Source organism: Acanthopagrus latus, chromosome 17 (genome assembly GCF_904848185.1).
Source record: "Acanthopagrus latus isolate v.2019 chromosome 17, fAcaLat1.1, whole genome shotgun sequence".
NCBI lineage: Eukaryota > Metazoa > Chordata > Actinopteri > Spariformes > Sparidae > Acanthopagrus > Acanthopagrus latus.
The window spans coordinates 21852239-21878512 of record NC_051055.1 but is presented as its reverse complement, the minus strand read 5'-3'; the positions used below and the strand labels follow the sequence as shown (position 1 = coordinate 21878512).

The 26274-nt window shown below is 41.4% G+C and overlaps 1 protein-coding gene across 1 annotated transcript in view; it reads right to left on the bottom strand.

The window, feature by feature from the left end:
- The window catches only part of tmem145 (transmembrane protein 145), a 51159-nt gene that overhangs the window by 3549 nt on the left and 21336 nt on the right, over positions 1-26274 (bottom strand). Inside the window, exons 4-14 of the mRNA XM_037073216.1 lie at positions 25349-25435; positions 23201-23302; positions 14702-14786; positions 14117-14188; positions 10703-10771; positions 9943-10023; positions 9544-9622; positions 7595-7688; positions 4318-4490; positions 3486-3606; positions 2891-3079 (exon numbers count right to left, since the gene is read on the bottom strand). Of these exons, the coding sequence (XP_036929111.1) occupies positions 2891-3079; positions 3486-3606; positions 4318-4490; positions 7595-7688; positions 9544-9622; positions 9943-10023; positions 10703-10771; positions 14117-14188; positions 14702-14786; positions 23201-23302; positions 25349-25435 (1152 nt within the window). The remainder of the gene's footprint in view (positions 1-2890; positions 3080-3485; positions 3607-4317; positions 4491-7594; positions 7689-9543; positions 9623-9942; positions 10024-10702; positions 10772-14116; positions 14189-14701; positions 14787-23200; positions 23303-25348; positions 25436-26274) is intronic.

Here is a 26274-nt window from a genome sequence, read left to right as displayed (position 1 = left end):
AACTGCCTTCGTGTCGTCTATGGAAACACGTAAACAAAGTATTAGAAACACTTCTGCATGATCCACATCTCACTCGTCTTATATGTAATCAGGTTTCTTCCTTTTCAGTTCCAGCATCATTTCATGTGCTGCAACACGTGCATGGCTTTTCAGGCATTTCTTACTTAAAGTTACTAAAACCTGCAGTTGCAGATTTCAGCTCCTCCTGCTTAGATGATTTTAAAATTAAAATCACTATTTTATGCTGTCTGAGGATCTTGCGTATCCCAGAAAGACTAAATTGTTTGCTAGACAATTTTAAGTGTGGCGTCCGACCACTTTATAGCACACGGACGGCTCTGACGCACTCAGAATTCATCCTTGGGGCAAAAAGAGTGCGCGCCGCACTCAGATTTACTTTGCCAAATGACCCTCCAATAGACTCACCGTGACAATGCAAGTAATCACATTCCCTTCACTCAGCGCAACAAAGAGCTGAGACACTTATTCCCCCACCTTCATTCCACAGTAATAAACTAAAAGCAATGTTGAAAATCAGAGTGTTTCATTGAACTTTTTTGTGCGGTCTCCCAAATGTCTTCCATTTCGGTGTCTGCAGCAAATGCAGCAATTCTGCAGTTCGATTTCTAACAAGAACCAGGAGAAGCAAGCACATTAGTTTTCTTTACACTGGCCTCAAGGAAGCTGGACAATTAATGTCTGATTGCTAGCACTGGATTGTAAAACACATAATGGCTTACATCATCACAACAACTTCAAAAGATGTTTGTTTTTTCCTCTGCACATTTTTGGGCTGATAATAACTGCCGTGTAACTTCATTAAATCCACCGTCTTGAAGTTTTAAGGCTTTTTTTTTTATACAAGAAACATTTTGCCTCCATGTTTGAAAGGTGCTGCAACTTGTAAACTTGTCTTTCCTTGTCAGTATTTGAGTGCTGCCTCGTCGTGTTGTATTATTCCTGCTTGTGTCTGCACATTGTATCAGAGCGGGGGAAAAAGATTCACAGCTCTTCTTCTGCCACTCATTTCTGTGCAGTGTGAAAAAAAAAAAAAAGCTCCACCAACTCGAATGTTCCCCCAGCGCTAGACAATTCATCACAGCAAACACGACACCTTAATTTGGTCTTGTCAAAGTTTCCATTTAATCATTATTTCCCGCTGCCCGAGTGTTTTCATATCACCGCGTGTGCTATGTTACGCTGTGCTCACTGTCATTAACCTGAAGCCCACAGGAAGACACGCCGAAAAAAATGATCCTCGAAAAACATTTCCCTTTAGCAATCTGCGTTGTTACACTGATGCCTTCTAATTCGAGGTGTCTTTGTTAGATGAGACAGCAGTTAATTTCAAGCTAGGTTTGACACCGTATAGTCTGCATTTTAAAAGCATCAAAAACATGAGAACGACTCAGATTAATCTAATTACATATAGCGAATGCTGAAAGATGGTTGAGAGACTTCAATCTCGATATAGAGACGATATTGTGCAGTACTTGCAAGTTCTAAATCTGATGCCCTGGTTTACCTTTAACCTCTTTCTGCACCTTCATTTGCTTGTTCATGACTGGGGCAGATTTAATAGATATTATTAGAGGTGTCACGACTCTCCAAATCCCTGACTCCATTAGACTCTCAAAGTCAAGGTCATGATTCTATTCCATTTTCTATGGATTTCATTTAAAAACTTTTTTCCTCTCATCACTGACAACTATGCAATTTCTAGACTATCACAGATGGTTGTTTTTTTTTCCCCTGGCAACTTTAAAATTCCCCTTAAAAAAAAAGACAAAAAAAACACTGTGGTAATTTACAACAACAACTTCACCACTTCCTGGAGGCTTTTTGCTGGTAAGAGTGAGACAATTTCAAATAATATATTTATTTTAAAAATAAAAATTCCAGACTTGAACAAAAAGTATCGCCATGAAGTGATTCAACAATAAACAACAAAAAGATAAAAATTCAGTTTTTTAATAAAAACAGTCTCTGTCGTCGGAGTTACTGGTACCAGCCGGTTGATCATCTTCATGCACACTATATGTCTGGAAGTGCTGCTGCAGGCCACCTCTGAGCAAGATGTGTAATCTTTGAAGTGTTTTTTTTTTTTTTTTCTTTTTAATTTAAGACATGTGCAAGTAGGCGAGGATGGTGAATAGAAAACAAAAATACTGGGAGAACTGCAAATCCTGCTTTTGTTTTGGTGATCGAAATTGAAGCTCATTTAAATTGACTTTGATTAGGAATCAAAGTCACGACACCACGAGAGATTAATGATTAATAATGATCGTTTCGCATTCATTTGTCTGTTCATTCATGTATATAAACAGCGTTTTCTCATCTGTCTCTTCTCAGACTAACAGTAAGTATTTTGAGCACGCTACATCGGCCTTTAAATATTTGCACTGGCTTCCTGTGTGTCAATCCATAGACTTTAAAATCTTACTCCCCCTCTATAAAAGCACTCAATGGGCCTAAATACATCTCTGATTTATGTGTAAGATACAAAGCATCCAGACCCCTCAGGTCATCTGGTCCTCAGCATTTTCAGGATCAAAATCATGTGAAGTGAAGCAGCTCTTGGTTATTATGCTCCCCATCTTCGGAACACATTTCCAGGCTACCTGAGCTCTAATTGAGCCAAAATTGTCTGCTCATTTAAATCAAGGCTTAAAACATATCGTTTACTGTGGCTTTACAAAAAGCTGGATATGTGACTCCTTTACAAAAAGTGAATTACTGTCTTGACGTTTTAATAAGTCTCTCTTAACCCCTCTGACTTGCCTGCCGTCTGGATGGTGTTATATTATTTAAACTTGCCTCGCATTCCGCTTCAACAACTTCAATCCAATCTATAACACTTGCGTCCAAAAACATGTAAATTTAAACTTACTGACTGGATGGAGAAGAGTTCAGTGAAGTTTGGTTGAGAGTCTCCCAGGAAGGAGCTGTTTCCATAGGCATGATGCGGGAAACTCTCCCCTCCTTCGCCTCCTTTCGGACTGGACAGCAGGATCCCGATCTGGGACGTCCGAACGTGGTAGGGGAAGTTTTTATTGGCGGCAGAAGGTCGTGTGATTATCTGAAAGGGCGAGAGGATGAAAAGACCTGATGATTTCTGCAGATTCTCACATATATATTCTATGTGTGACTGTATGTATATTAGCTAACACACAGTGAGGGAATATAAGGTCCAAGTGAAAGGTGGGACATGAAGTGCACGCAGAGAGCAGGTATATAAAAGGAGTTTGCGTGTGCAGTATGGTCCATTAGTAAAGAACAATGTGTCGAAGGTGAGGAGGAGGTAGATAATGATGTGTGGAGGAGACAATCAGCATGAGGCAGTTATGACTCGAGGATAGTGAATAATGTATGACTGACAGTGGCAATAATGACTCTTGAATAACGTGAACCGTGTTAAAGTGCAAGGGGGCTGCATGGGCGTGTGTGTGTGTGTGTGTGTGTGTGTGTGCATGTGTGGTACGAACGAGGAAGACGATGTGGGCGTAGAGGTGGATGCCGAGCTGAATGCCGTTGACGATCTTCTCCCGGGCCCAACGCGGAATCCCGAAGTTGGCGATCAGAGCCATGACAGGCACTGCGAAAAACCTGAGGAAGACAAGCGAGTAGATTTTTTTAGGATAATGGCGCGGAGAAAACACATTAAAAAGGAAAGATGGGAGAGAGGGAGGCGGAGAGAGAAGAAATAGATGTAAAGCACAGGGAATGATAAAGATGAGATGAGGGGAGAGGCGTAGATAATGAGGCGGGAGATAGAGGCAGCAATGAGAGAGAAATACAGAGATAATATTAGTCTTTGTAATCGACTCTTTATTTCAAGCTATTATACACAGTGAGTGAAGGGCAGAGAGGCTGAGCTGCGTACGTAGAGGACTTTTTCTCAGGGTTTGGAATTAAAAGCGCTACTTTCCAGTGTAAAGCTCTAAAATATCAAGCGCATGGGAGCATAAATTATTCTAGCTGGAGAAAATCTCATCATCAGCTGAGTAAAAATAGATATTTTCCTCTAGCAATCATTCGCTCGAATACAATTATCTGTAGTGTTGGTAGAGCGCAGAGGTCGTGCACACAGTGTTGTAAAAGGACAGCGTAAAATAAACAACTTTTCATTCCCAGACCACTAAAGCATCCGCTATCTCGCGCACCTTTTTTTTTTTTAACAGAGCGGCATAAATTATTCAAATTGAAGAGACCTCAAACAGAGAATTGTGTGTTTTTCGACTCCTGCAATCTCTCGCTCAGGTGCCATTATCCCGCAGCGAGGGCACAGAGGGAAGGGAAATCTGTGTGGGCCCTCACCATAGCGTGTACGTGGTGAAGAAAGGGACGTAGAAGGGCTGTTTCTCAGGGTAGTGTTTCAGGGAGACCAGCACGGCGTAGCAGAACCACACGTAGGCCAGCAGCTGCAGGCCCATCAGTCCGTATCCTGCAGGGCTGTCGTAGGCGTACAGCACCTCACCTGGGTCAAAGAACTGGCACAGGAACGCGGGACGTTATGCCAAAAAGAAGGCGCACACATTACAACAAGCTAAACTTTTACACAAATTAGAAACCGAGCATCCATTGGCTTGACTTCACATTGTAGTCTGTGCTCTAATTACAAAGATGGATTGCTCCTGGTTCAGCTGACGCGCTGCTCTGACCGAGCCAAAGCTCAGCTTGTAGCATTCTGCGCGAGTCTTTGACATTGACACTTTTTCTCCACAACTAGGTCATCCTGCATGCATGTGCACAAGTTTGTGTGCGTGTGTGTGTGTTGCATCTGCGGACACTAGATTCTATTTCACAGTCCAGTGGCTGGATAGCATTGCCCACCATACAGGGTTACCCTTGCTACATAATGTATAGGTATGACGGCTCGACGTGGAGCTTCTTGGGATCCATCCAGCCAATCGGAGCCTGTCAGACCCTCGGTTGCGGGCCCAGTAACAGGAGCACTCTCCAGGTCTTCATTTCAGTTTTCAATTGTAACCCAGTTTGCCGTATTTTTAGCAGTTGCTCCCTTGAGGTTGGAGCTCTTTAATAGCAGGGACCATGTAAGAGGGCAGGCTGCAGATAAATTACACTGCTTCAGATCCACATATTGCAGCGTGTGAGATGGCTATAGGCTCCAGCGTTAAATATAGCCCGGATACATCCACTGCACTATTCCCACTGGGTCATTACCACGCTGTATTCAAAAGACTGTAATCCACTGGCCCTAAATGTACCGTCATTACATCTGCCTGTGCTGAAGCGTCTGCGGTATGCAGAGATGTATGTAACTGTAACACTCCCGAGTGTGTTATTAATTCATAAGCTCGCATGCTCGACATCATAGCTGGTGAAATCTGTTTCCGTCCTCACACATACAGAGACACGGTATAATTAATGAGAGTGGAGCTCTCACAGTGTGCTGATTAGTAGGTCTAACTTCCCAATCCCTGGAAACCCTTAAAGAAACAGTCATTGATCTAAGATTTATGATCTCAGGTTCAGTGGTAAGTACTGCAGACCTATGTAGCTGTGTTTGTCGTCGGGATTTGGTCTGTCAGAATCCATAATTTGCAATTTGTGACTCGTCAAGGATTTGTTTCCCTTAACAATCAACTTGATATTCATAATTAGCAGTGTATCAATGTAATGAGTCATTTGACAGGAAAAAGCCATTACAGCCCACGTTGATCTGTGGGACCAACTCCTCCATGAATCATTGTGAAATTATTAATAAAAAAAAAGAGCCAAAGAGAGCAATAACACCAGTGCTGATACCGTGTCAAGCATCGTCAAGTCAGAAATCTCACACCCTGTCATCCTGGGTGTAATTTCAGACGCTGCTTTCAAGTCACATCTGAAGCGGAGGAACTCTAGACTGTTCACATGTTTAACTAGCTGCCATCTGAATGCAAATTAACCAAACTGCAGTAGGTTTTTGCTTTTACTGTAGTAACAACTCCGCAGATTTCTTAATGTGAAATTAAGGCTGCTACTCAAAGATTTCCACTGCTGATTATCCTGTCAGTTACATCCTCCTGTCGACAGCCAGGCTCCCATCTAAATGTTTAGCAAATTTTAACCAAATTTCAAGAAAATCTGCTTAAGAAAATACAAATGAATACCTGTTTTCACAATACACTGTAATTATTGGGAGTTGGCCAATTCTCAAGTCAGAAAACCAAGAAGCCATTTCAGAAGAGTTACCATGGAACCTCAAACGCTTAAAAACTGTAGAAAAGACAATGGAAATATGACATATCTGTGTGGAGGGATAAGGAGACGTTTATTTTGAGTCTTCTCCTCAGTCAGGGCAAAAACAGCTGATCAGTCATGTGAGTCATTAACTTCCTTTAATTGCATTTACTCTTTTCCTTAAAAAGGCCCCAAACCACCCCGAGCAAGCATAAAAACTTTTTGCTAAACCGAGAAACTTTAGTTTCTACTTCTTCTGTTTCCACCACCCTTTGTTTAATGCAATACTTCAAACATGCATAAAAATAAGTTATCGGAAACACGGCCTATGAAGTGTTTTAAACATGCCCATTGTAATTCCCCAAGAGCTCAAGCTGAAGTCTTCATATTGTTTGTTCTGTCAACTGAATGGTCCAAATTAAAGAAATATCATAGATATGATATAACAGAGGCCGAAACCAGTGAAATCAAATAATTTATTATCAAGATTGTCGTTGATGTTGTTGGTCTTACTTGTCTTTGTGAGTGACAGGATTTTTTTTTCCCAGTTGGCAGCTAGTATTTACAGGAAAAACCACCAAACAAGAATGTGGCACATGACAGTTGGCGAGGAAATAAATCAACAACAGTTTTGATAATAAATAAATAAACCCAGCATCTCTTTGGGTTTGAAGACGTCAACTTCGGCACCTGGGGAATTTGTGATACACATTGTTTGACATACAGATTAAAAATGATAAATGAATCCACATTTTAATCGACTATTATTGAATAAGACATTCAGCATTCTTTCTGGAATCATTTTTTTTGTCTGATTTTGCTGATCAATGTCCACCACAGTTGACCTCCACATCAAGCCAAGATGTGAATTTGGAATATCAGTGAACAGGAAGCAAATGTTGATTCTGCATACATTAAGCACTTTTTCATTTGCATTAACTACCAAAATTTGAGGAATACAAAGCTGGTTAAAAGTCACAAAGTTCCTGAGTTTATTTTTATATCTATATTGATGATGAGAGAGTGAGGCCGCTGCTAAAGTCTTCTCCAGCACATCCCCAAAGCTTCTCAGAGCGGTTAACATCTGGACTCTGTGGTGGCCAGTCCATGTGTGAAAATGATGTCTCATGCTCCCTGAACCACTCTCTCACAGTTTGAGCCTGATGAATCGTGGCATTGTCATCTTGGAATTTACCCGTGTTATCAGGGAAGAAAAAAATCCATTGATTGAAAAACCTGCTCATTCAGTATATTCAGGTAGTCAGCTGACCTGTTTTTTTTTTTGGGCACATAGTGACACTGAACCGAGGCCTGACCCACAAAAAAATTGTTATCAGTATCAGCACTGGCAAAAGCATACTGGTTAATCCCTAGTGGGTAATATGTGCGTGTGTGTGTGGTGCTGTACCTCTGCCTCATAGATGAAGAGGATGACGTAGGTGATTGTGTAGACAGTCATGTAGATGCTCAGTTTAACCGACCCGCTGTGACTGATCCTCGCTCTGACACACACACACACACACACATACACACAAGGTTAGAGTTCACACAGACGTTAGCCGAAGATAAGAAACAAACACACACACACACACACACACACACACACACACACACAAATCATGCATTTGGTTTTCTGCACTCAGAGCAAAGACAGCTTAATCTATAAGCGGCTATTCAACCCGAACCGGCACAAAGGACTGGTGTGCTCAACTCTGAGTTTTCTATATCTAAAATTGGCTGCAGACTCACGGACACAGCAGGCTGTGAAAAAGGCTGTCCGCGCTAACAAAAGCAGAAATTAATGCCTCTTTATTTGCTCAGCAGCGTTCAACAAATGGAAGCACTTCCGCGTTAAGCCTTCATCAGCATTTCAAACATCCTTCTGCTCAGACTAATTCATCACCACACGCCAGAGAAAAACATATCAAGGTTGTGGGGCGGTTATCTCCAAACTGTCAACTTATCAGTTCCTCCAGATAAACAGATGTGTTTTTGGTTTGATGGTGATGCAGTTTTAAGTTTATTCACCGGGGTTTTAAGAGGATTTAGTAAGTGAGAGAGATCACAAAATCTCCTGAACCCAGGGGAGGGTGTAATCCTAGAGTCGAAAAAGCCTGCTTAAAAATCTTGCAAGCTCAGTTTTCGCAACAAGAGTTCAGTCTGGAAATTATCCACAGCGATTCAACTGGGCCAGGCGCAGGATCAATCTTCATACTACGAGCAGCGGTTTAGGTGATGAGTCACGGTGAGTCAAATCCTCGTGAACAGGCTGTGTTAGCTCTTTGTATTTATTTATTTTAAAAATATCATCATTGCGCAAATTTCTCACATAAAACTAGATAAACCCACTTCTGGCAGAAAATTTCACCATGTTTCAAAAACAGCTGGCACGCTTGATAACTGGACTTTCAAATTGGAATTGGGCGACTGGAAAGACCACTGACAGTCAGGCGAGGAGGGCATTTGTCCAGTCAGGCGTGAGATGGATACGAGCTGATGTTCCAGCGAAGGAGAACACTCGTAAATCACCTATTGTTTGAGCTATTTTGCCAAAAAACTGTAGGCGAAACCAAAACTTTGTCAGCAGCGAAAACACAAGCCTCCAGCCAACAGGCGAAATACAAAAACAACAATCTTCACAATAGGGCTGAAGAATATATCAAACTGTGCCCTTATCATAATATGAGATTATGATATGAGTCTTATGTAGAGTCATCATGTTGTGAGTCAGCCACATGAGAGAGGAAAAAAAACACTAATAAATTACAATACAGTCAGGGCAGTTCCCCTCAGGTATTCTGAAAAACATTGCTTATGATGGCAAGTATTGCACTAATTGATAATGGCTAATATCTACATGATACGATAGATATCCATCCTCAGAAGAGGGGAGCTGATCAAACAACAAGACATACAAAATCAGACAGAAGAGGAAAACATGTCAAAAAATGACTAACAACAAATCACTTCACAATGATTTCAATTGCAATCAAGAAATATTGTCCATGTGAACAAAGATTTGACGATGACATTTTAATGTGGATAAAATGATTCAACTGGTATTATATCACCCAGACCTAGTTCACAACAGAGCAGCATCCATCTAATCCCCAGAGCTATCAGGTGCTTCATCCTCGCTATCAGACCGAGCGTACGAAAAAGCGTTTGTTGACTGACACCTAACATTGTCGTGTCAACGTGTTATGAGCGTGACAGCGAGGCCTCACGGTGAGAGAGACAGTCGGCTGCATAAACACACCGGCACAGGGTGACAGGCTGGCATAAAGAGAGACAGGCGCAGAGAAATTACACACAAACACGCCCACACATACACAAAAAAGATGTGCGAACCCCCACCTGGTGACAGTGAAACCTTTGCCCAGCAATATGAGCATCAGAAGGAACACCAAGAAACTGACGGAGAAGAGTAATTTCCCTGGAGAGAGAAGAGAGTGAGAGAAGAGGGGGACAGAAAGAGAAGACAGAGGGGGTAATTAGGCTGTGGTTTCACAATCTGTAATATCAGAGGGGTACACACACACACACACACACACACACACACACAAAAACTCATGCATGATCTTGCCTATGCCCATCAAAGCTTATATTGCACTTCTTCACCCCTGCGCACACATCCATCATCATCCACTCAATCATTCTGCTCGGGTAGTGAGCGATTTTCCGGTGCAGAGGCTAGTGTCAGTCAGCCAGCCAGTCAGTCAGTCAGTCAGTGGCCGATGCAGGGGAAGAACTCACCGAGTATTTTCAGGCTGCCGTTGCCGACTCCATCTCTGGCATACAGGCCCCAGTAGACACAATGGAACAACAAGCTGAGCACTGCCAAGTGAAAGAGATGCAGGTAGGAGATAAATAAGAGGAAGGCGGAGGGAGAAGAGAGGGGAGGAATGAGATGGGGGAGCAGCAGAGGAAGGGTTGCTGAAGGGGTTGAAGAAGAGGAGTAAAACAAGGTTTAAAAAAAATTAAAAACAAGGAGATGAGGTAAAGAAAGGATAAATAACGACGACAGGGAGATGATAATGAGGATGAAAGAGGAGGGCAGGAGGGGCGGGAGAGAGGGAGAAGAGAAGCGCGACCGAGAAGAATTGATAAAAGGAGATGAGAAAGGAGCAGGGGGCTCGAGAGGAGATGCAGAATGAGAATTTAGAGGTGGCAGGAGGATTGAGAAGGGATTTGGAGAGGGGACAAGCAGGCGAGAAGGAAGACATCGAGATAAGGGAGGGTGAAGGGTGAGGGTAAGGGTGAGGGTGAGAAGAGTGGGGTGGGTGTTCAACGGTAACAGCACGCTCCAGTGAACACTGTAACGCAGCGCGGCTGTTTGCAATAGTTCCCATTCAGAGGCTAATAAGGCCGATAATATCTTGGCTCTTGAAGTTGGGATTAAGGTATGAGATGCTGCAGCCATGCGAGAGGCTCATTGTTATCTTGTGTGTGTGTGTGCGCGCGCATGCGTGCGTGCGTGCGTGTGTGTGTGTGTGTGCGGGACAGATGATCTCACCCTCTACACCTGCCGCCGTCATAAACATTTTGTAGGTTGTGTGAAGAAGCTGTCTTCCCTTTAGATTATCTGCAGGGAGGAAAAAAAAAAAGAGGAATGAGATAGAGGTGATGGAGGTGTGTGTGTGTGTGTGTGTGTGTGTGTGTGTAGATAGAGATAAAAAGGATGGAGATATGCTAACAGATGGTGGAGGAGAGCGAGAGAGGTACAGAGAGTGAGAGGGAAAAAAAAATAAAAACAAGGGAATGGGCCAGATAAACGAGGGGAGCAGCCATTAGTATGCATCCGTCTTTTGATGACACCGCGTACATCTTCTCCATCCTCTCTGCCTAATCTGGGAGGAAATATTTTTAATGCGTATTTAAGCAGGCAATTTTACAGCCAAAACACTCCTACAAACAGCAGTCACCCAGGGGAAAATTTACAACGGGAGGACGGGGCCGTAAACGTTCTCACACTCTCACTGCCGCCCTGTATAACGCAGGCTTGGCCAGAACAAATGCTGCTGGATCCTCCTGCGGTTTCCCCCTCAAAAGGTAATGATGGCTGCTAAACAAGCAGAAAAACACTGAAAATCCTCTCATCTTCTCATTTCAGTGTTATATAAATTTCTAAAACTTCATAATCAGCATAGGACAATGTGAATATTGTTTTAATTTGTCATGAAAAATCAATCTTCTCCCTCCATTCCCTTCTTATTCACCAAGTTTTAATTAGTGAAAAGCTACATCGAACAAAAAAAAAACCACAATGCCAAGTTGACAAGCCACCATTTTCACATTTTCTTTCCTATTCTATTCCCCATCCAGCAACGCAAATATTGCACGACATCTACACAGCTAAAAAATAAAGAAGAAAGAAAGACAAAATCAGGAATAGAAAAGAAAAATACATAGAATTAAATCTAAATAAAATACATTTAAAAAAAAAAAAAAACTCAACAAGCTTCAACTTGTTTATAACTGGTTATGGGTTAAAGGAGTACATTGTTCGGGGGGCTGCTGCAGGCTGATGATAAGGTATAAAAATGGGCAATCAGTCAGGAGGGAGAACTCTAAATGTAAACTTTATCTTTTCTAGGTGCAAGATCGACATCATATCCTTCAGCCAGGCAGAAAATGATGAGAAAATGGTAGATAGCGATTTCCAGAACTGGAGTATTATTCGCCTGGACTCTTCCTTGAACAACAGTCTATACCAGGGCAGCCAAAAAAGCAAACACCACTTGTATTGTTGAGATGCAAAATGGTACTAGAATCCCATCAGTGTCTATTGTCATTGTGCCAGTCATGCTTTTAAATTATGAAAAAGAAAAATTGAACAATAAGGGACTTACTCTATATCACTGACCAAAGTAGGGCCTAAGTTGGCCTGTTGGATATTTGGAGCACAAGATTATTTTTCAGTTAATTTTAAAAACGTGTTTGTAATGTAGGCAATTACATTTTGTGAGGTAATAATGCTCTTTGTAGGATGCCTAATTATCTCTTAATGTTTTCTTCCCCTTGTGTGTCCCATTATCCGTAACATGCTGGAAAAAGAGGCAACAGTAGAAAACAGCAGATCATATATCTAATGGGTACATAGAGAAAATATTAAAAGGTGTCTTCATCAATACAATTCTGAATTAAACATATCATTTTTCCTGACAATAGAAGTTGCTAAGGAGTGAGACATCTTGCATCTTTCTCATCTATGTTGAGAGCTGCACATGTGCAGTGACGACCAGAATAACAACAGTCACTTTTTAAAACATTTTAGTTCAGATTGTTGTTTAATCGCAACAAATCTTATTGAGCTACAGAATAAAAATCATTAACCTTCACCCAAGACATCTGAGCATTCATACCCTCTGGTGTGCATAAGCTACAGGTTAGGAACTTCTTAAAATACAGAAATATGACATTATCTGTAATCTTATCCGTATCAGCCATGAGAAGCAGGTAATCATCAGTCATTGCACCGACTGAAAAAATGCCATATCATACATCCCTAGAATATCCCACTGAAGCTGGCAGAGGCAACGTACACATGGAGAAGAAGATACAGACGTTCTTTCACGGCCTTCACACAATCTGCATAAAATCACAATAAGATTTCAGCAGAATCCACCAGTCAAAAGATGTATTTGCACCTCATTATGTGGCTTTATTCCCCTGCAATGTGGCAAGCAAAGCAATAACCTTCCCATAACACTCTCTATTTAAACAGCCCCATCTTCCATTTCCAACCGATGTACTCATTTTTGGATACATATATAACAACAGAAGTCAATATGAGGATTTCGAAGGATGTTTTAGGGCAATTTTGCAGCTCAATATCCAGATTCTTCTCACTTTAACAAAATGAGTTTACCAAATTTACATTTGTCCTCATGGACCTCTTCTCGCATCCAGCCATGCAGATCATTTTGACTTTATTCGCTCACATTTTGAGACGTGCAAGATTGGAGATCATAGTTAGAGTCTCAGTCTTTTAGGGTCTTTGATTCTCGATTGCAAGATTACGTCCTTGGAATTGCAATCTGTGACTCAGTCACAACCACAAAAACAAAATGTTTGTTAGATATCTTCACTTTACAGGAAATATGTAGTAATTCAACATAAAAAGACAGGAAGAGAAGGTTTTTCCATTGGTCTCCATGCATTTTCCAATTACATTTTTAAAGCTGTGAGCACCTCATTGCGAATATATTGTTGTGGCTGCAGAAAACTCAGGTTTCTCAATGACCTGGTTCATAAAACCAACATTATTTTCATAGTAGTTCTCAGTTTAGAAAACCACAAATGCTGATTAAGTAAATGAGAAAGAAAAAATATTTCTGTTACACCAAGTTCAGTTTGGTTTTATTACATTCTGTAACAAATTAGTTTATTTTATTGTTTTTTTTAGGACTTTAATCTGAATTTTACTTTCACCTCTTCAGGCGTCTCAAGATCCTTCATAAGTAACGATCTTTGGTTGAACCGCTCATAACTCATCTGTGACATTAAAGTCCGAAACTTGTGATTCGTGGCCCCTGGCTAATTTGTGGGTGCTATAAACCACTGCAGCAGAGCTTTTGTTCTCAGCTGCCTCCGGTTATTTGAGGTGTGACCTTCGTGTGACAAACTCGCTTCACTAACCTTAAGGCTCTCCATTCAACCGTTCACCTTTACACAAAAACCAGACCTCGCTTTCACCATGTTGCTCATGCTCTGTTCTGACAAAGCCCCGGCCCCACCTTTACTTATCAGAGGAAACATGAAGACTTACTCGCACTCCATCAAGAAAACATGTAGATTTTAAAATGGATCTGAGGAAAAAGGGGCACTTAATGACTTCTGTGGGCTTTGAAAGTCAGAAGTAAGTGGCTTTTTTCATGGAGGAAGAGGGAGAAAGAGCGATGGAGTAAGTGAAAAAGGCAGTACTTACAGGCAAAATAGCAGGAGAGGAGGAACACCATGGAGAAGATGACCAGGAACGTGATGTCTGTCTCCAGGATTCCTGTGAAAAAGGAAAGTGGAGGAAGTAGAGGAGGGAGCGAATAATTGATGAGAGAGAAAACAGGGGAAGGTGGGAAAAGAGAAACAAAATGTACAAAAGAGGAGATGGAATCAAAACCAGAACATAAAGGAGTCAGAGAGGTTCAGAGAATATCGAGAAAAGTAAGAGAGGGGGAGGATAGAGGAAGACAGATAGTAGAAAAACAGATGAAAAATTCAGAGAGGCAGGTGGGAGATGAGGATATTGGATTAGTTAGGAAACAGAGTTACAGTAAGAGAGAGAGGGGGGGGACATTGGAGATGTAGGAATAATTCATTTAGAAGCTACTCGGGTCCCTTTCTTCTTTTCATCCCTTCCTCTCAGTTCATCTATCATCATTAATTCATTCAGCCGTCCCTTCATTATTGTAATTTGTTCAGTTCAGTGTGCTTTATTGGCCGTGCTAAGTGGTGTTGGCTCGTGCCATCAGCGATTGGTTCCATAATCTCTCTCTTTCTGTCTAATCACTCTTACCGAACTCATCTGCAGAGAAATGCTGCGTCCAGAAAGACTGGCCATTGGTCAGCTTCATCTCGTACTCCAGCCGCAAGCCATCGCCCTGCGAGGGAGGAGGGAGAGGAGCCAAAGTACACAGAGAGGAAAAGAGAAAGAGAGGAGGCAGGTGAGATGTCTCTCACAGTTTTACAAGCTTTGTGATCCGTGCAAAATATACATTATTGCTTAAAAGCTGCACTGGACAATTCTCCAGGTTGAAATGTCAGTGAGAGGTTACTCTTTAGATGTTTATTTAAACATTATTCTTGTGACATTTTACTTTTTCTTTAAAAGTCTGTAGGTGGAGTGCTACAGGACCTTTTGAAAGAGAATAAAATGTTAGCTGTACTTCAAACCAGCATTTTACAGTTCGAGTACATGAACAACAGAGTCCTGTGACCGGACAGCATGAAGAAATTAAATTGGAGCAAAGGGAACTGATGAAAAATAGCACAACATCTGAGTATATTTTTTGGTTTCATGATGGCGTCCCCCATCTTTGCATTAATCCATCTATGAGTTCCCTGTCTCTGTCTATGGTGGAACTTCTGAGTTTCATTTTCTTTGGTACGAGTGCTGATAAGGATTTCAGAATCTGGAAATTAAACCTTTTCCCACAACCTTACTCAAATGTTAAAAGTTAAGCAGCCATACAAAAAAATGTTAATCAAATCCTAAACTAATCTAAAATGTGAAAATGAGTTGACAAACTGTGACTGGACATTTAATGGCAGGTTTAAGTACCTGACAGCTACTGACAGACGCTCCTACCGAGTTGGTCCCAAAAGGGTAGATGTCATCAGCCATCCTTGTAAGCTTGTTATATCAAAATGTCAAATTCTGGTGATTCATACCTCTTTTGTGAAAAACTCCTAGCTCACAAATTGAGATAATATAGTGCTGGCACAGTACTCATCCAAACACATTTATAATGATGTTAATATCTGTGTAGCCTTGGGTTGAAAATGACTTTAGTACTTTCAATCTGATCAAATCTATAGTTAACAGAGATTGATTTTAAACATGTGATATTAAAGTAACAAGTTAATATTAGAAAGATCAATATGATCAGGAATGCGGTATTTCAGGCCAGGTAAACAAAAATCTATCTAGCGAACGAAGTATGAAAATGAAACCCCCCTGTGTCCGATGTTGAGTCTCATATCAACACATCATCCTGCTTATCTATATCTGTGTACATATACAGTACAATCACTGCTGCTGCTGACCCTGAGACAGTTTTGTTTTTCAAGATAACTGATTCAAAATCTTTTGCAACACAAAATCATCTGAGCGAAACACTGCAAATGTACCAAATGGCTGCTCTTCTGTGTTTGTATTTTTTAACATAAAATTCCTGCCTACTGCATCACGATCTTCTTGACGGAGCCCAGATTTAATCTAACTTTTCCTTTTGCTGGAAAAATCTTCCTCTGGGAGAGAAAGACTGTTGGTTTAGCAGCTCATTGTAATTGTGCCACATAAGCGAGTCAGTCCCCCAGCTAGCCTGAAAAGTGCCTCGGGATCCCTCAGGTGTGCGGAGGAAGTTGGTGGAGAAATAAAAAAAAAAATCTAGGCTGTTCAGCCTCCTGTGCTGCCAATGACAAGATGACCCAAATTAACAGGCAGACAGGATGTGGATCATATCCATAGCAACAGTTTTCGCTGCTTTAATACAGAATGGTCTTGTTTTTTAAAAAGATTCTCATTAACAGTGTGACAGACATCAATAATTTGTTCTCATAAAAATGTGATCAGATGTAATTGCTCTGCATTTTTGATGATCTGAAAAAGAATATTTGGCGAGGTAAAACGTGCAGAAGAGTAGAAATGCCGTAGAGAAGATGAACATACACGTGTGGTAAACCACAGTTGGTGATGTTAATTTTTGGCAGCCACACAAGTGAAAAGTGACAAACTCAAGTGAATTTGGGAGGTGAGAAAAAAGACGGATGGGGGGGGCAGAGAACAGAGATGGGTTGACAATCAGAGCACAGAGAGCTCATTTCACACACACAAGTTCAAAGCCGATGGAGTTCGCGCTTGTTGCGGCGGAGCGAGGGAGAAGACAGAGGGGAAAGGGGAAAAAAGACTTTGATTTCATTTGGCAGCCCGAGACTCCATCTCACTCCCTCCATCAAAAAGGGCGAGAAGCATGGAGCGTGCACTGCCACAAAATCAATACAGACACAAAGAGCAGGGAGACAGAGATAAAGAGAGTGATAGATGTGGAGACAAAGAAAGTTTAAAAAACAAAACAAAAAAGAAAACAGGTAAAGAGAATGGAGGAATGAAGAAGAGGAAGAAGGAGCGGATGCAAAGAAGGGAAAAAGAGATGGATGCAGGAGAGAAAGCAGCGATGAGGTGGCACTTGACACCGCGGGGACTCTCTCCCCCTGCGGGACTGACAGGATGATTTTGGGGGGTTTGCTTGTTGGTTTCAGGTGTAAAAGGCATCTGCGTCTGATGTACTGTACTGATATGACACACTCTAAAGGTGTTCCCTCCCTTGTACAGCTTGTGCTCCCCTGGGCTGCTGATAACTGCATTTAATAAGGACTTCTTAGGGTCCTTGGGAGAGAGTGTGGATCTTATCTCTGAAACATTAAGTGTTTGGTTGTAGTTTAATCTGCAGCAACACATCAAATTCTATACGATCACCGTTTGTTTGTAGTGTTGCGGTCCTGTGAGAGCCACATTTCTCACTGAGAGTCAACTTTCTGTGAGCTCACAGAAACAGTCCTGTTTTAAGCTTTGTGATGACGAATTTTCAGACTAATCCAAATAAAAAATAATATATCATTGATTTAGCTCAAATCCTGACGCACAACTACAGAGCATCAGTGACATCGCTGAAGTATGATGTCTGCGCAGAGCTTAAAGGATAATATAAGATAACACCCACCGCAGCCACAGTCTGTTCACCCTGCTGCCGTCTGGCAAAAGATACAGAAGTATCTGCTGCCATATCACCAGAACTACAAGGCAGCTTCATTCCCAAGGCCATGAGAGTCCTGAATTCAACGTAAACAATCCATTGCCAGTAAAAAAAAAAAAAAGTGACAGTAAATTTACCTTGTACCTCCCTAAAATCAACAGATTTGAAGGGCATTAGGGTTGTGCGGTATTGAAATCACAGCGACTAATACATTCTTGACAACAAACACAACACCCGGTGCACCACTCAATATCTGTAGAGCATTGTATTGAATTACTGCAAATGAAAACTGAACACTTCCTTCACATTAAAAGCATTTAACTGCCGAAACACAAGTTGACTTTATTTTGAAGTAGGCCAGTCACAGTCACAAAGCGCCAACCAATGATGTGTCTACAGAGCAAAACAATGGTTTCTTTTCTCTCTCTTTCAACATTTGTTGACAGCATATACATTTGAAAACAGAGCAAGTAGGAGCTGTTGGATAAAGAGCTCCAGACGACAGACTGCAAACCTCCAACCTCTCAGTAACCAACTCTTTTTTTCCTCAGTAACACAGTCAGAGTCACCATAATCGTGATGTCCGGTTAAGTTGTATCACTGGTAACACAGACTACTGTGTCAAGCCTAAAGGGTCTGAAAAGTAACAAGTAGCTTATGAAATTATAATAAATATTCACTTCTGTGATGTATAGTGGAGAGTGTTTAGAGGAGAAGTATAAAGTTGCATAAAAATTAAATACTCAAGTAAAGAACAAGCATGTAGAATTGTAGCTTGAGTAAATATACTGAGTACATTTCAGCAGTGGTCTCTAATATGGGTCAGGTTCTAAAAACACTGGGCTCTTTATGAAGAAATGTTGCTTTCCACGCACATTTGGCCTAATGCATTCATTACAAAATGGTAATATCAGCCTAACATTTTGAGTGAAAAGTTGATCTTGCTGCAGTGTGAATCCATCTCCTCAAAGATCAAGCCAGGATGTAGCATGTCGCTGAAGAATGGAGTGGAGTGGGGATGTATAGTTAATTTTGTGCAGGTGTCCAACTCCTGAGAAGGCAAAACACCTCCAGACCTGAATATTCCCACCACCTTGTTTCACTGTGGTATTTTTCCCTCTCCTATTAGTCTCCTTACATAAAACTTTCTTCAGAAACCCAAATCTCAAACTGGGCTTCATCAGTAAAAACAGACTTTTTCATCCACTGTGAAATTCTGGTATTTCTTAGCCCACCTCAAGTGTTTTGGCCTAGTTTCACCTCCTGTGAAGTGGTTTAGAAAACTGCTACTCGTCCTCTGAGAACTCTACAAGACAGCCTTTTCTTAACAGGATTTCTGCTGATTGGGGTCGTGCATTTGGAGTTAGCAAATGATGTATCTGTGATGAAGTTACTTTTCTAACTTTCAGGGAACTAAACTCAAAGTATTGATCTTCTCATGGTGTGGTCACGCTTTGGATACAACTGATTCAGTGGCTGCAAAGCATTTTAGAGTGCACCGCCCCCTTAGAAACCTTTTGTGAATCCATTATATGACTTCACGTCATTCTGCAGCAAGGCACTGAGCCCAGACAAGCCTCAAAGCTTTGCAAGAAATATCTGAAGAAGACCGAGGAGTCCTGCCTGTTGTGGACTTTCCTCTACTGTTTGTTGACCTAAAAATGACAATAATTTTTGGGTTCGGCCACTTTTAAAAATATCAAACCAGTTTGATATGAGGCCTACGGCTAGACTGGTAGTAATGAAAATATCACTCAAGACTCCACAGCTTCCAAGAGGACCATATTGAAAGCCCATTAATGAGAGTGTAGCAGCACTACAGTCCATCAGGGCAACTGCAACATGCCATGTTTTAATTTCTTACAATCATTTATCTTAACTTGTCTCCTCGGCTAAAGGTGAGCGTCAGAACAATAAATAACAGAAGACTTAAGCTTAAGAATTTTCCACAATATGGTCCTGATAAAGTTTCACAAAAAAGCCCTGTAAGGAAATAGCAGGTTTCTCTCCACTGAAACACTAGAGGGCTTTTAATTTGAAACACTGCATTAACAGCAAAATGCAGCAACTTTCACAGAAATAGGAGCAGAAGATCAAATCAAAGCTTCGTACTGCGGGCTGCAAAAACAGTGTTTAACACTAGTAAGCTGCAGCATAACCCACACCAACTACAGAGTTCTCTCTTGTGGATGTTGGTTCTGAGTAGTATAGTGTCATTATGTGTACAACTCTCAGATTTTGTACATCATATCAAGACATAAGCTGAGCTAATCAGATATCCCAGGGCTCCTGCTATCCAGTCACGTGCCGCTCGTTCTCTCCACTTAATGTTAGTTCATTCGGTTGACACAACATCTAACCGGCTGAAGCCGTCAAAACTGGAAAAACCTCCTGAACCCTAAATAATTGTTAATTGCAGAGTTTTACAAAGTTTATTTATTTACTGTTACAGAACAATCACACACTACAGCATAGTTGGTGTTCACACTGTGAGAAAAACAAACTACAAATCATCAGGCCCGTTCATTTCCCATAAAAAGGAAAGCATCTCTCCCAAAAGACTTGCAACACTGTCAAATACTCCTGATATTATTTCTTATTTACTGTATTTAAGAAGTGCAGTGTGTTTCAAGTCCAAACTGGTTCTACAGTGAATATCCTTCTTTATGTGACTGTGTTTAAGAGAGTCTTTAAGAGAAATATGTTTTTTTCCATTGAGTCCTGGACAAAATGCAGCAGACATGGGTGTGATTTCTGCACCACCTGCTCTCTAAAGATGAGTCACCTGGCCGAGCTGACAAGTGACACATTTTGCCCATTTTAGCGGCCCACCCTGCGCCCATTAACAGCCGGTCTAATTTCAGCGTTTTCTTGGATCCCCGCTGAGGTAATTTTGTTTCATTAACAACAGTTTTTGCTTAGCATAATAGAGGTTGATGACGGCCATTCAAAACTTTCCATTAGTCTGCTTCTGTTCGAAACGCCACGAGGATGAATGCTTCACAAACTAACGCACAGACAACAGTTGCTGGGGTCAATGACGAGCAGTGAAGTCACTTTATTGAGTTGTTCCGTTTATGTTCAATTAGCTCGGCCTTACGGGCTCTATCACTGTGACCCATCACAAAAGGCAATACCACAGAAATAAGTGCTATTTTCTAAACTTTGGAGCTGCACACGGTTTCACAGATGCAGCTAGAGCTGGAATGTAAAATATGTGTGACAAGGACCACTTTTAAAAGTCTTAATGTTATATATTATCAAGGGAAATGCCATCAGTGTGCACCTGCAAGAGAAAGACCTGCATTTAAGCTTGCTGATTTTGGTGAACTTTGGTTCCTCTGCAATTTACTTGTCTCAAAAACCTTTATCCTGACCGCAAGAGGTCCTCTACTCTGTAATTTCCGATGACCTGCATTTTATTTATAATGATTGTCTATTATTTTTCCCACTGATGAAATAATGGTTATTTACAGCCTTGAAGCTTCCTGCTGTAATTAATCGAGTGAAATTGCCTGGAAATGTTAAATAACCTCACATTTTACCATTCCGTGCAGGAGAGTCTACATTTGGGGACTGAGAGCAGACATCCTTTGGTTTTTAGAGTTTATGAGCTGATATAGATTTAGACCCACTTCAACACAGGTAAAAGACTGAGATGGGAAATACATTAAAAGGTGAGAAACAGGGACAGAGAAAGTAAAATGGCAGCACATAAAAGTGCTGGTGCGCAGATAAATACATGGAATGAGTGGGAGGCAAAGAAGAAATGAGCCCAGCAAGATGGAGAGATGGAGAAGGAAAAACACAATTAGTGACAGGCTGACAGAGAGGAGCGGGAGATGGAGAGGTAAATAGATATGAAATGGCGTGGGGCGAGTCGCAGCTTGGTGACGGAGGGTTGAAAGGGAGCAGGACGCAGCCAAAGATTGTGAGCGACAGAGGTAGGAAAGACAGAGAGGTGTGAAAGCAAAAGGGAGACGAGAAGGCGAGCGGCGGGAAATTGGCTCCGGGGCACGGTGTGCATATGTCCCCGGGAGCGGAGACGAGCTTTTATACTTTAGTCCAACAGCATTAGGCAGCGTGTCTATCAGCGGACGCTGGCGTGACACTAAAACACGCTCCGCAGGAAGCATCCGCTCTAATCATATCCCTCTTCAGCGAGCGCTCTCAACCGACTGCATGAAAACAAACCAAGAGAAGAAAAAAATCTCTCTCTCACTCTCTCTCACACACACACACACACACACACACACACACATACAGGATTATGACCAGGAGTGTGACACTGACGTTAGCCAGCGTATGACACTGATAGGCAGGCAGACACAGTGATTCACATACAGAGAGAAATCGTTCTTATTCAACCCTTTTCCTCACCCACTTTCGCAAACATGAAAACACTAGACACATTGAAAAAAAAATTCAAAACGCAACACAAACACTTCGTTCTGTGATTCGTCCTTGACCGGAGCCCTCGGTGTGGGAGGATGTATCATCGCCAAGCAGAGCCATCATTATACAAACTTGTGATTTCTCCCAAAGAGCACCCCAGTCCAGACTCACATCAAACGAACAAACAAACTCACCGACAGCAGCAACCACTTTTTGCTTTTTCTTTTTTTTTTCCCTTCTGGCACACCATCACCCATTAAAAAACACCACAATGCTTAAAAGTCCCCGAAGCTAGCTAATCAATAGGCAACAGCAGAGCTCTTGTAAGGCATGGTTAGTACAGTTTAAGAAGGGAGTCGCATATTAAGAGTCTTTGTTGAACAAAGCCATGTAGCATGGGGGGAGAGATAAAAGCCCTTCACGGTGTCCAGGGGCAATTAAAAGGGAGATGCACCGATTCAAGATCAGCTAGAGCATTCATGAAGAAGGCGGATGAAAAGGGGGTGAGAAGGGCATCAGTTTTCTAAAATGCAATCTTTTTCTCATTTGGATAAGTGCTGTAAATCAAAGTGTTGAGTTTTGCCCATTTACCTTCTAGAATCTGAAAGGTAGCCCGGTGCAAAAACCTTGAATGGAAAAAGCACATGCTGGGACAAAAACTGTGCTGAAGTTGATTTAAAAATGTAAAAAAGGGAGCCAGCACAAAAAAGTAGCCTTTAAGCATCCAGAGTTGCACAGAGCCTTCCTTGGGGTGTGCTGGGTGTATTTTTGCTTCAGCTTTCACATTTTAATATCTGATGCTGATGCTTGCACCTGAAATCTTTTTTTTTTTTTTTTGCTTGACAGCAAAAACTTAAAGAATATGGTTTAAAACAGCTCTTTCCTTTGGTTTTCCTACCTTCAATAAATTTGATGTCTTAAACAAGTATTAATGATCTGCCCGAGGATTATCAGTTATTATTAGGACAGATGATGGTAATGGTAGCATTAATGACGGTAAAGTTGATGATCTGAAGAACAGCAGAAACAAACACAGACTGCATGAGTATGTCTGAGGCCCTCAGAGTCTTGTTTGTTGGTACACCTGCCCCTTGAAGAGAGGAAAAACCAAGTGGGGTCAGGAGCTGTCAGGGGTCAGTGCTTACCCCGCACTTGCTGAGAGCGATGTACCACCATCTCTCCCTCACCGAGCGGAAACTACGGCCGCCCACGCAGCTGAGAACCTCCTCGTCCCCGTCTCCCTCCACCTGGAAGAGAGAGATATGAGAGAGAAATGAGTGGAGGGGGGTCTGCGCAGAGGATGTTGTTATCCGAAAAATGCAGCGCATTTTACCTCAGAGACACATTGAATTATCACACTAGAGCGAGAGCCTGATATATCAAGATACAAACATATTTCACACCCCAATATAGCCTGAAATGTGGCAACAAGATCCACTAACTGCCACAACAACAGAGTCATGCTGGCAATCACACTTCCTAATGCGATAAACAAACACGATGTGTTGCTTATTGAAAAAGAGGCAAAAGGAATATCTGAAAAGAAAAAGAGGTGGTGCAGGAGAAAAAGATCTTTTGGACCTTTTCTGGTTGACTGGGAAGCATCATCAACACCTCAGAATGTGTGACTCAGTAAGATGTTGCAAAAACACATTACAGACCATTAGCTCTCGCTGCCTCCATCCTTCTCCCTCTGTTTTTGTTTATCTCTGTTCCATATTTATGTTTTTTTTTGCATTACAAAAGAATATGCAATAGGAAAGATGAAAATAATAAGTATCTGGTGATAAAAAGGAATAATGTAATACTCTGTAAAACACATCACAACACAGAGAAGTCAGAGGTCAGCAGTAGTTACAGGAAAACATCCCTGCATTAGATTGTGTGTGTCAGTATTAAGGGAACTGGTACGGAGGAATGAAACCACCCAAAAAATAAATAAAGGAATAAATAAATGATGTGACTGATAAATAAATAAGCCATTAAATGCACCAAAAACAATATTAAAAATAAATGTGGGCATTAATTCATTTATAAAACAAGTGCAGTGCCTGTTCAAAATATGCTGTTTGGCACATATCATCTGCTAATGTGAGGGGTTTACAGATCCGGTCTCGAGCTCTCAGATTCATCAGGGCTGCCCCAATAATATCAAACGTGTTTGGTATTTATGAATTTAAAAACTGGATGATAACATCGGTTCTTTCAAAGCCGGACCGCAACAACCAATGGGAGAGGTGTCCCGGAGCAGTTGAGGGTGCTGCCAAGCATCGGTAAACATCCTGGCTCCTGAGGCTAAAGTTAACTAGCATGCTACTGTTGACAGAAACTTGACAGAAAATCTCAATTTTGACACCACATGTCCTCGGTGCCTCAGCAACAAACTTGCCATGTGTGAAGCAGATCGCACGAACAGTTCTGAAGACATGCAAATCACAGAAACAGAGAGAGATTCCTCACTTTATAGTGAACAGATATTTCCTTTTTTTTAATTTTCTTCTTGATTTTCTGTATTATTTTTGGTACATTTAGGGATAGAATTTATTATGTTTCTGTTTTGATTATACCTTTGTTTCATATTTTGACGAGTATGGTACACTTACACCATCCTCAATGTTCAAATCCAACGAAATCCATAATTTTATTTAAATTAATTTTCATTCATCCGATCAAACCAGTTGAGAAAGGAGACCTGATGTCTTAAGTTGAAGCATTTAATGAAGCTCGATCGAGGAGAACAGGCTCAACATTTCATGTAGTACTGAGTGTAATGCCAGATCCGCAGGACACTTCTCAATCTGTGACTGTTTATATCCATATAAGGCAATCCCTGGACCCCAAATATATCATATCCACATGGATTACTCTTTGGATACGTGGTTAACTAAGTCACATTGTGACTGATGGGTCCATTTGGTCACCTGTTGCTACAACTTCCAGGAGAGAGTCAGAGAGCGAGGAAAGCAGTCACTGAAAGTGAATCAACACAAATGAAACTTTAAAACCTCGTCTGTGAACATTACTGCATGAGTCACAGTGATAGAGTTTCACTGGCGATGGTAGTTGTTTAACAGTGAAGACTCCCATGATCCCACGCTTTTTGACTTTTTTTTGTTTTGTTTTGATTGAGAGACTCTCAGCGGCAGAAATGACATACTGTGCGTTTAACGGTATATTAATGACACATTTATTGAGCCATTTATTCTTGTATTTTGGCAGTTTCAGTCCATCATAGACGGGATGCAGCTCAGTATGTGAACTGTGTGTATGTTTGTGTTTTTGTTTGCTCTTACCACACAGCCTGACCAGGTGTACCGCGTTGTGAGGTTGATGACCTGGTTGTTCTCGGGCCTCAGCACTGCTTCCTTCTGGTAGCAGTTCTGGCAGGAGAAGACGCAGAAAAAAAAAATAAAAAAATCATTGGAGCAATGTTTTAAACATTTAAAACTAAAACATTTTGTCATACCCTCAGGCTTTTTCCATCTAATTCTGCCTTTGCAAAGTACCTTTCAATAAAGCTCAGAAGAAGGACCCAAACTTGTTGCATTCAGCTGCGGGTTACTACTACGTTCATCTGTATGCATATTAACTAATAACTGAGCGGCAGTGAAAGCCTAAGAGACCATTTTTCCTTTCTGGAAAATGCATGAAATTAAATGTGTTTCATCAAAAATGTAATTGAAATCACGGCTACGTTGCCTTCCGGTCTATTGAAGCCGCTGTACGTTGAATTCAAATTGATATGTTTTTGTCTCTGCTGTGATGGATTTCTTTCTTTTGTGACTGCTGGATATTAGTGGAGTGGAGAACGAAGGCCGCACTAGTCGAATCTGGGAAATTGACACCAATGTCTGCCTGAGAGCTGACAAACAAGTGTGCTGTTTGTAGCTGTGCTGGAAATACCTCAACATCGCGTCACACCTGCGCGTGAAAAGATGCCAGGCGAGGAGAATACGCCAACACATGACTGCGTGGGCCAACACATGAAGGCTGTTCGGTCAATGATCGTATTCTATATAGAGTGTGCTAGACTATTTTGGCATGGCTTTTCCTATAAAGACAACACTTGAGAATACTGTTGTTAACAGTTTGTAGCACAGAAAACTCAGCACAAGATTCTGTTAAATGAGATGCTGCGTGCCTATATAATAACTCTGAGCTGGTTAAGCCATTAAAATGTGTGAGTGGAGGACATCCACCCACAGTAAATGGCTGCATT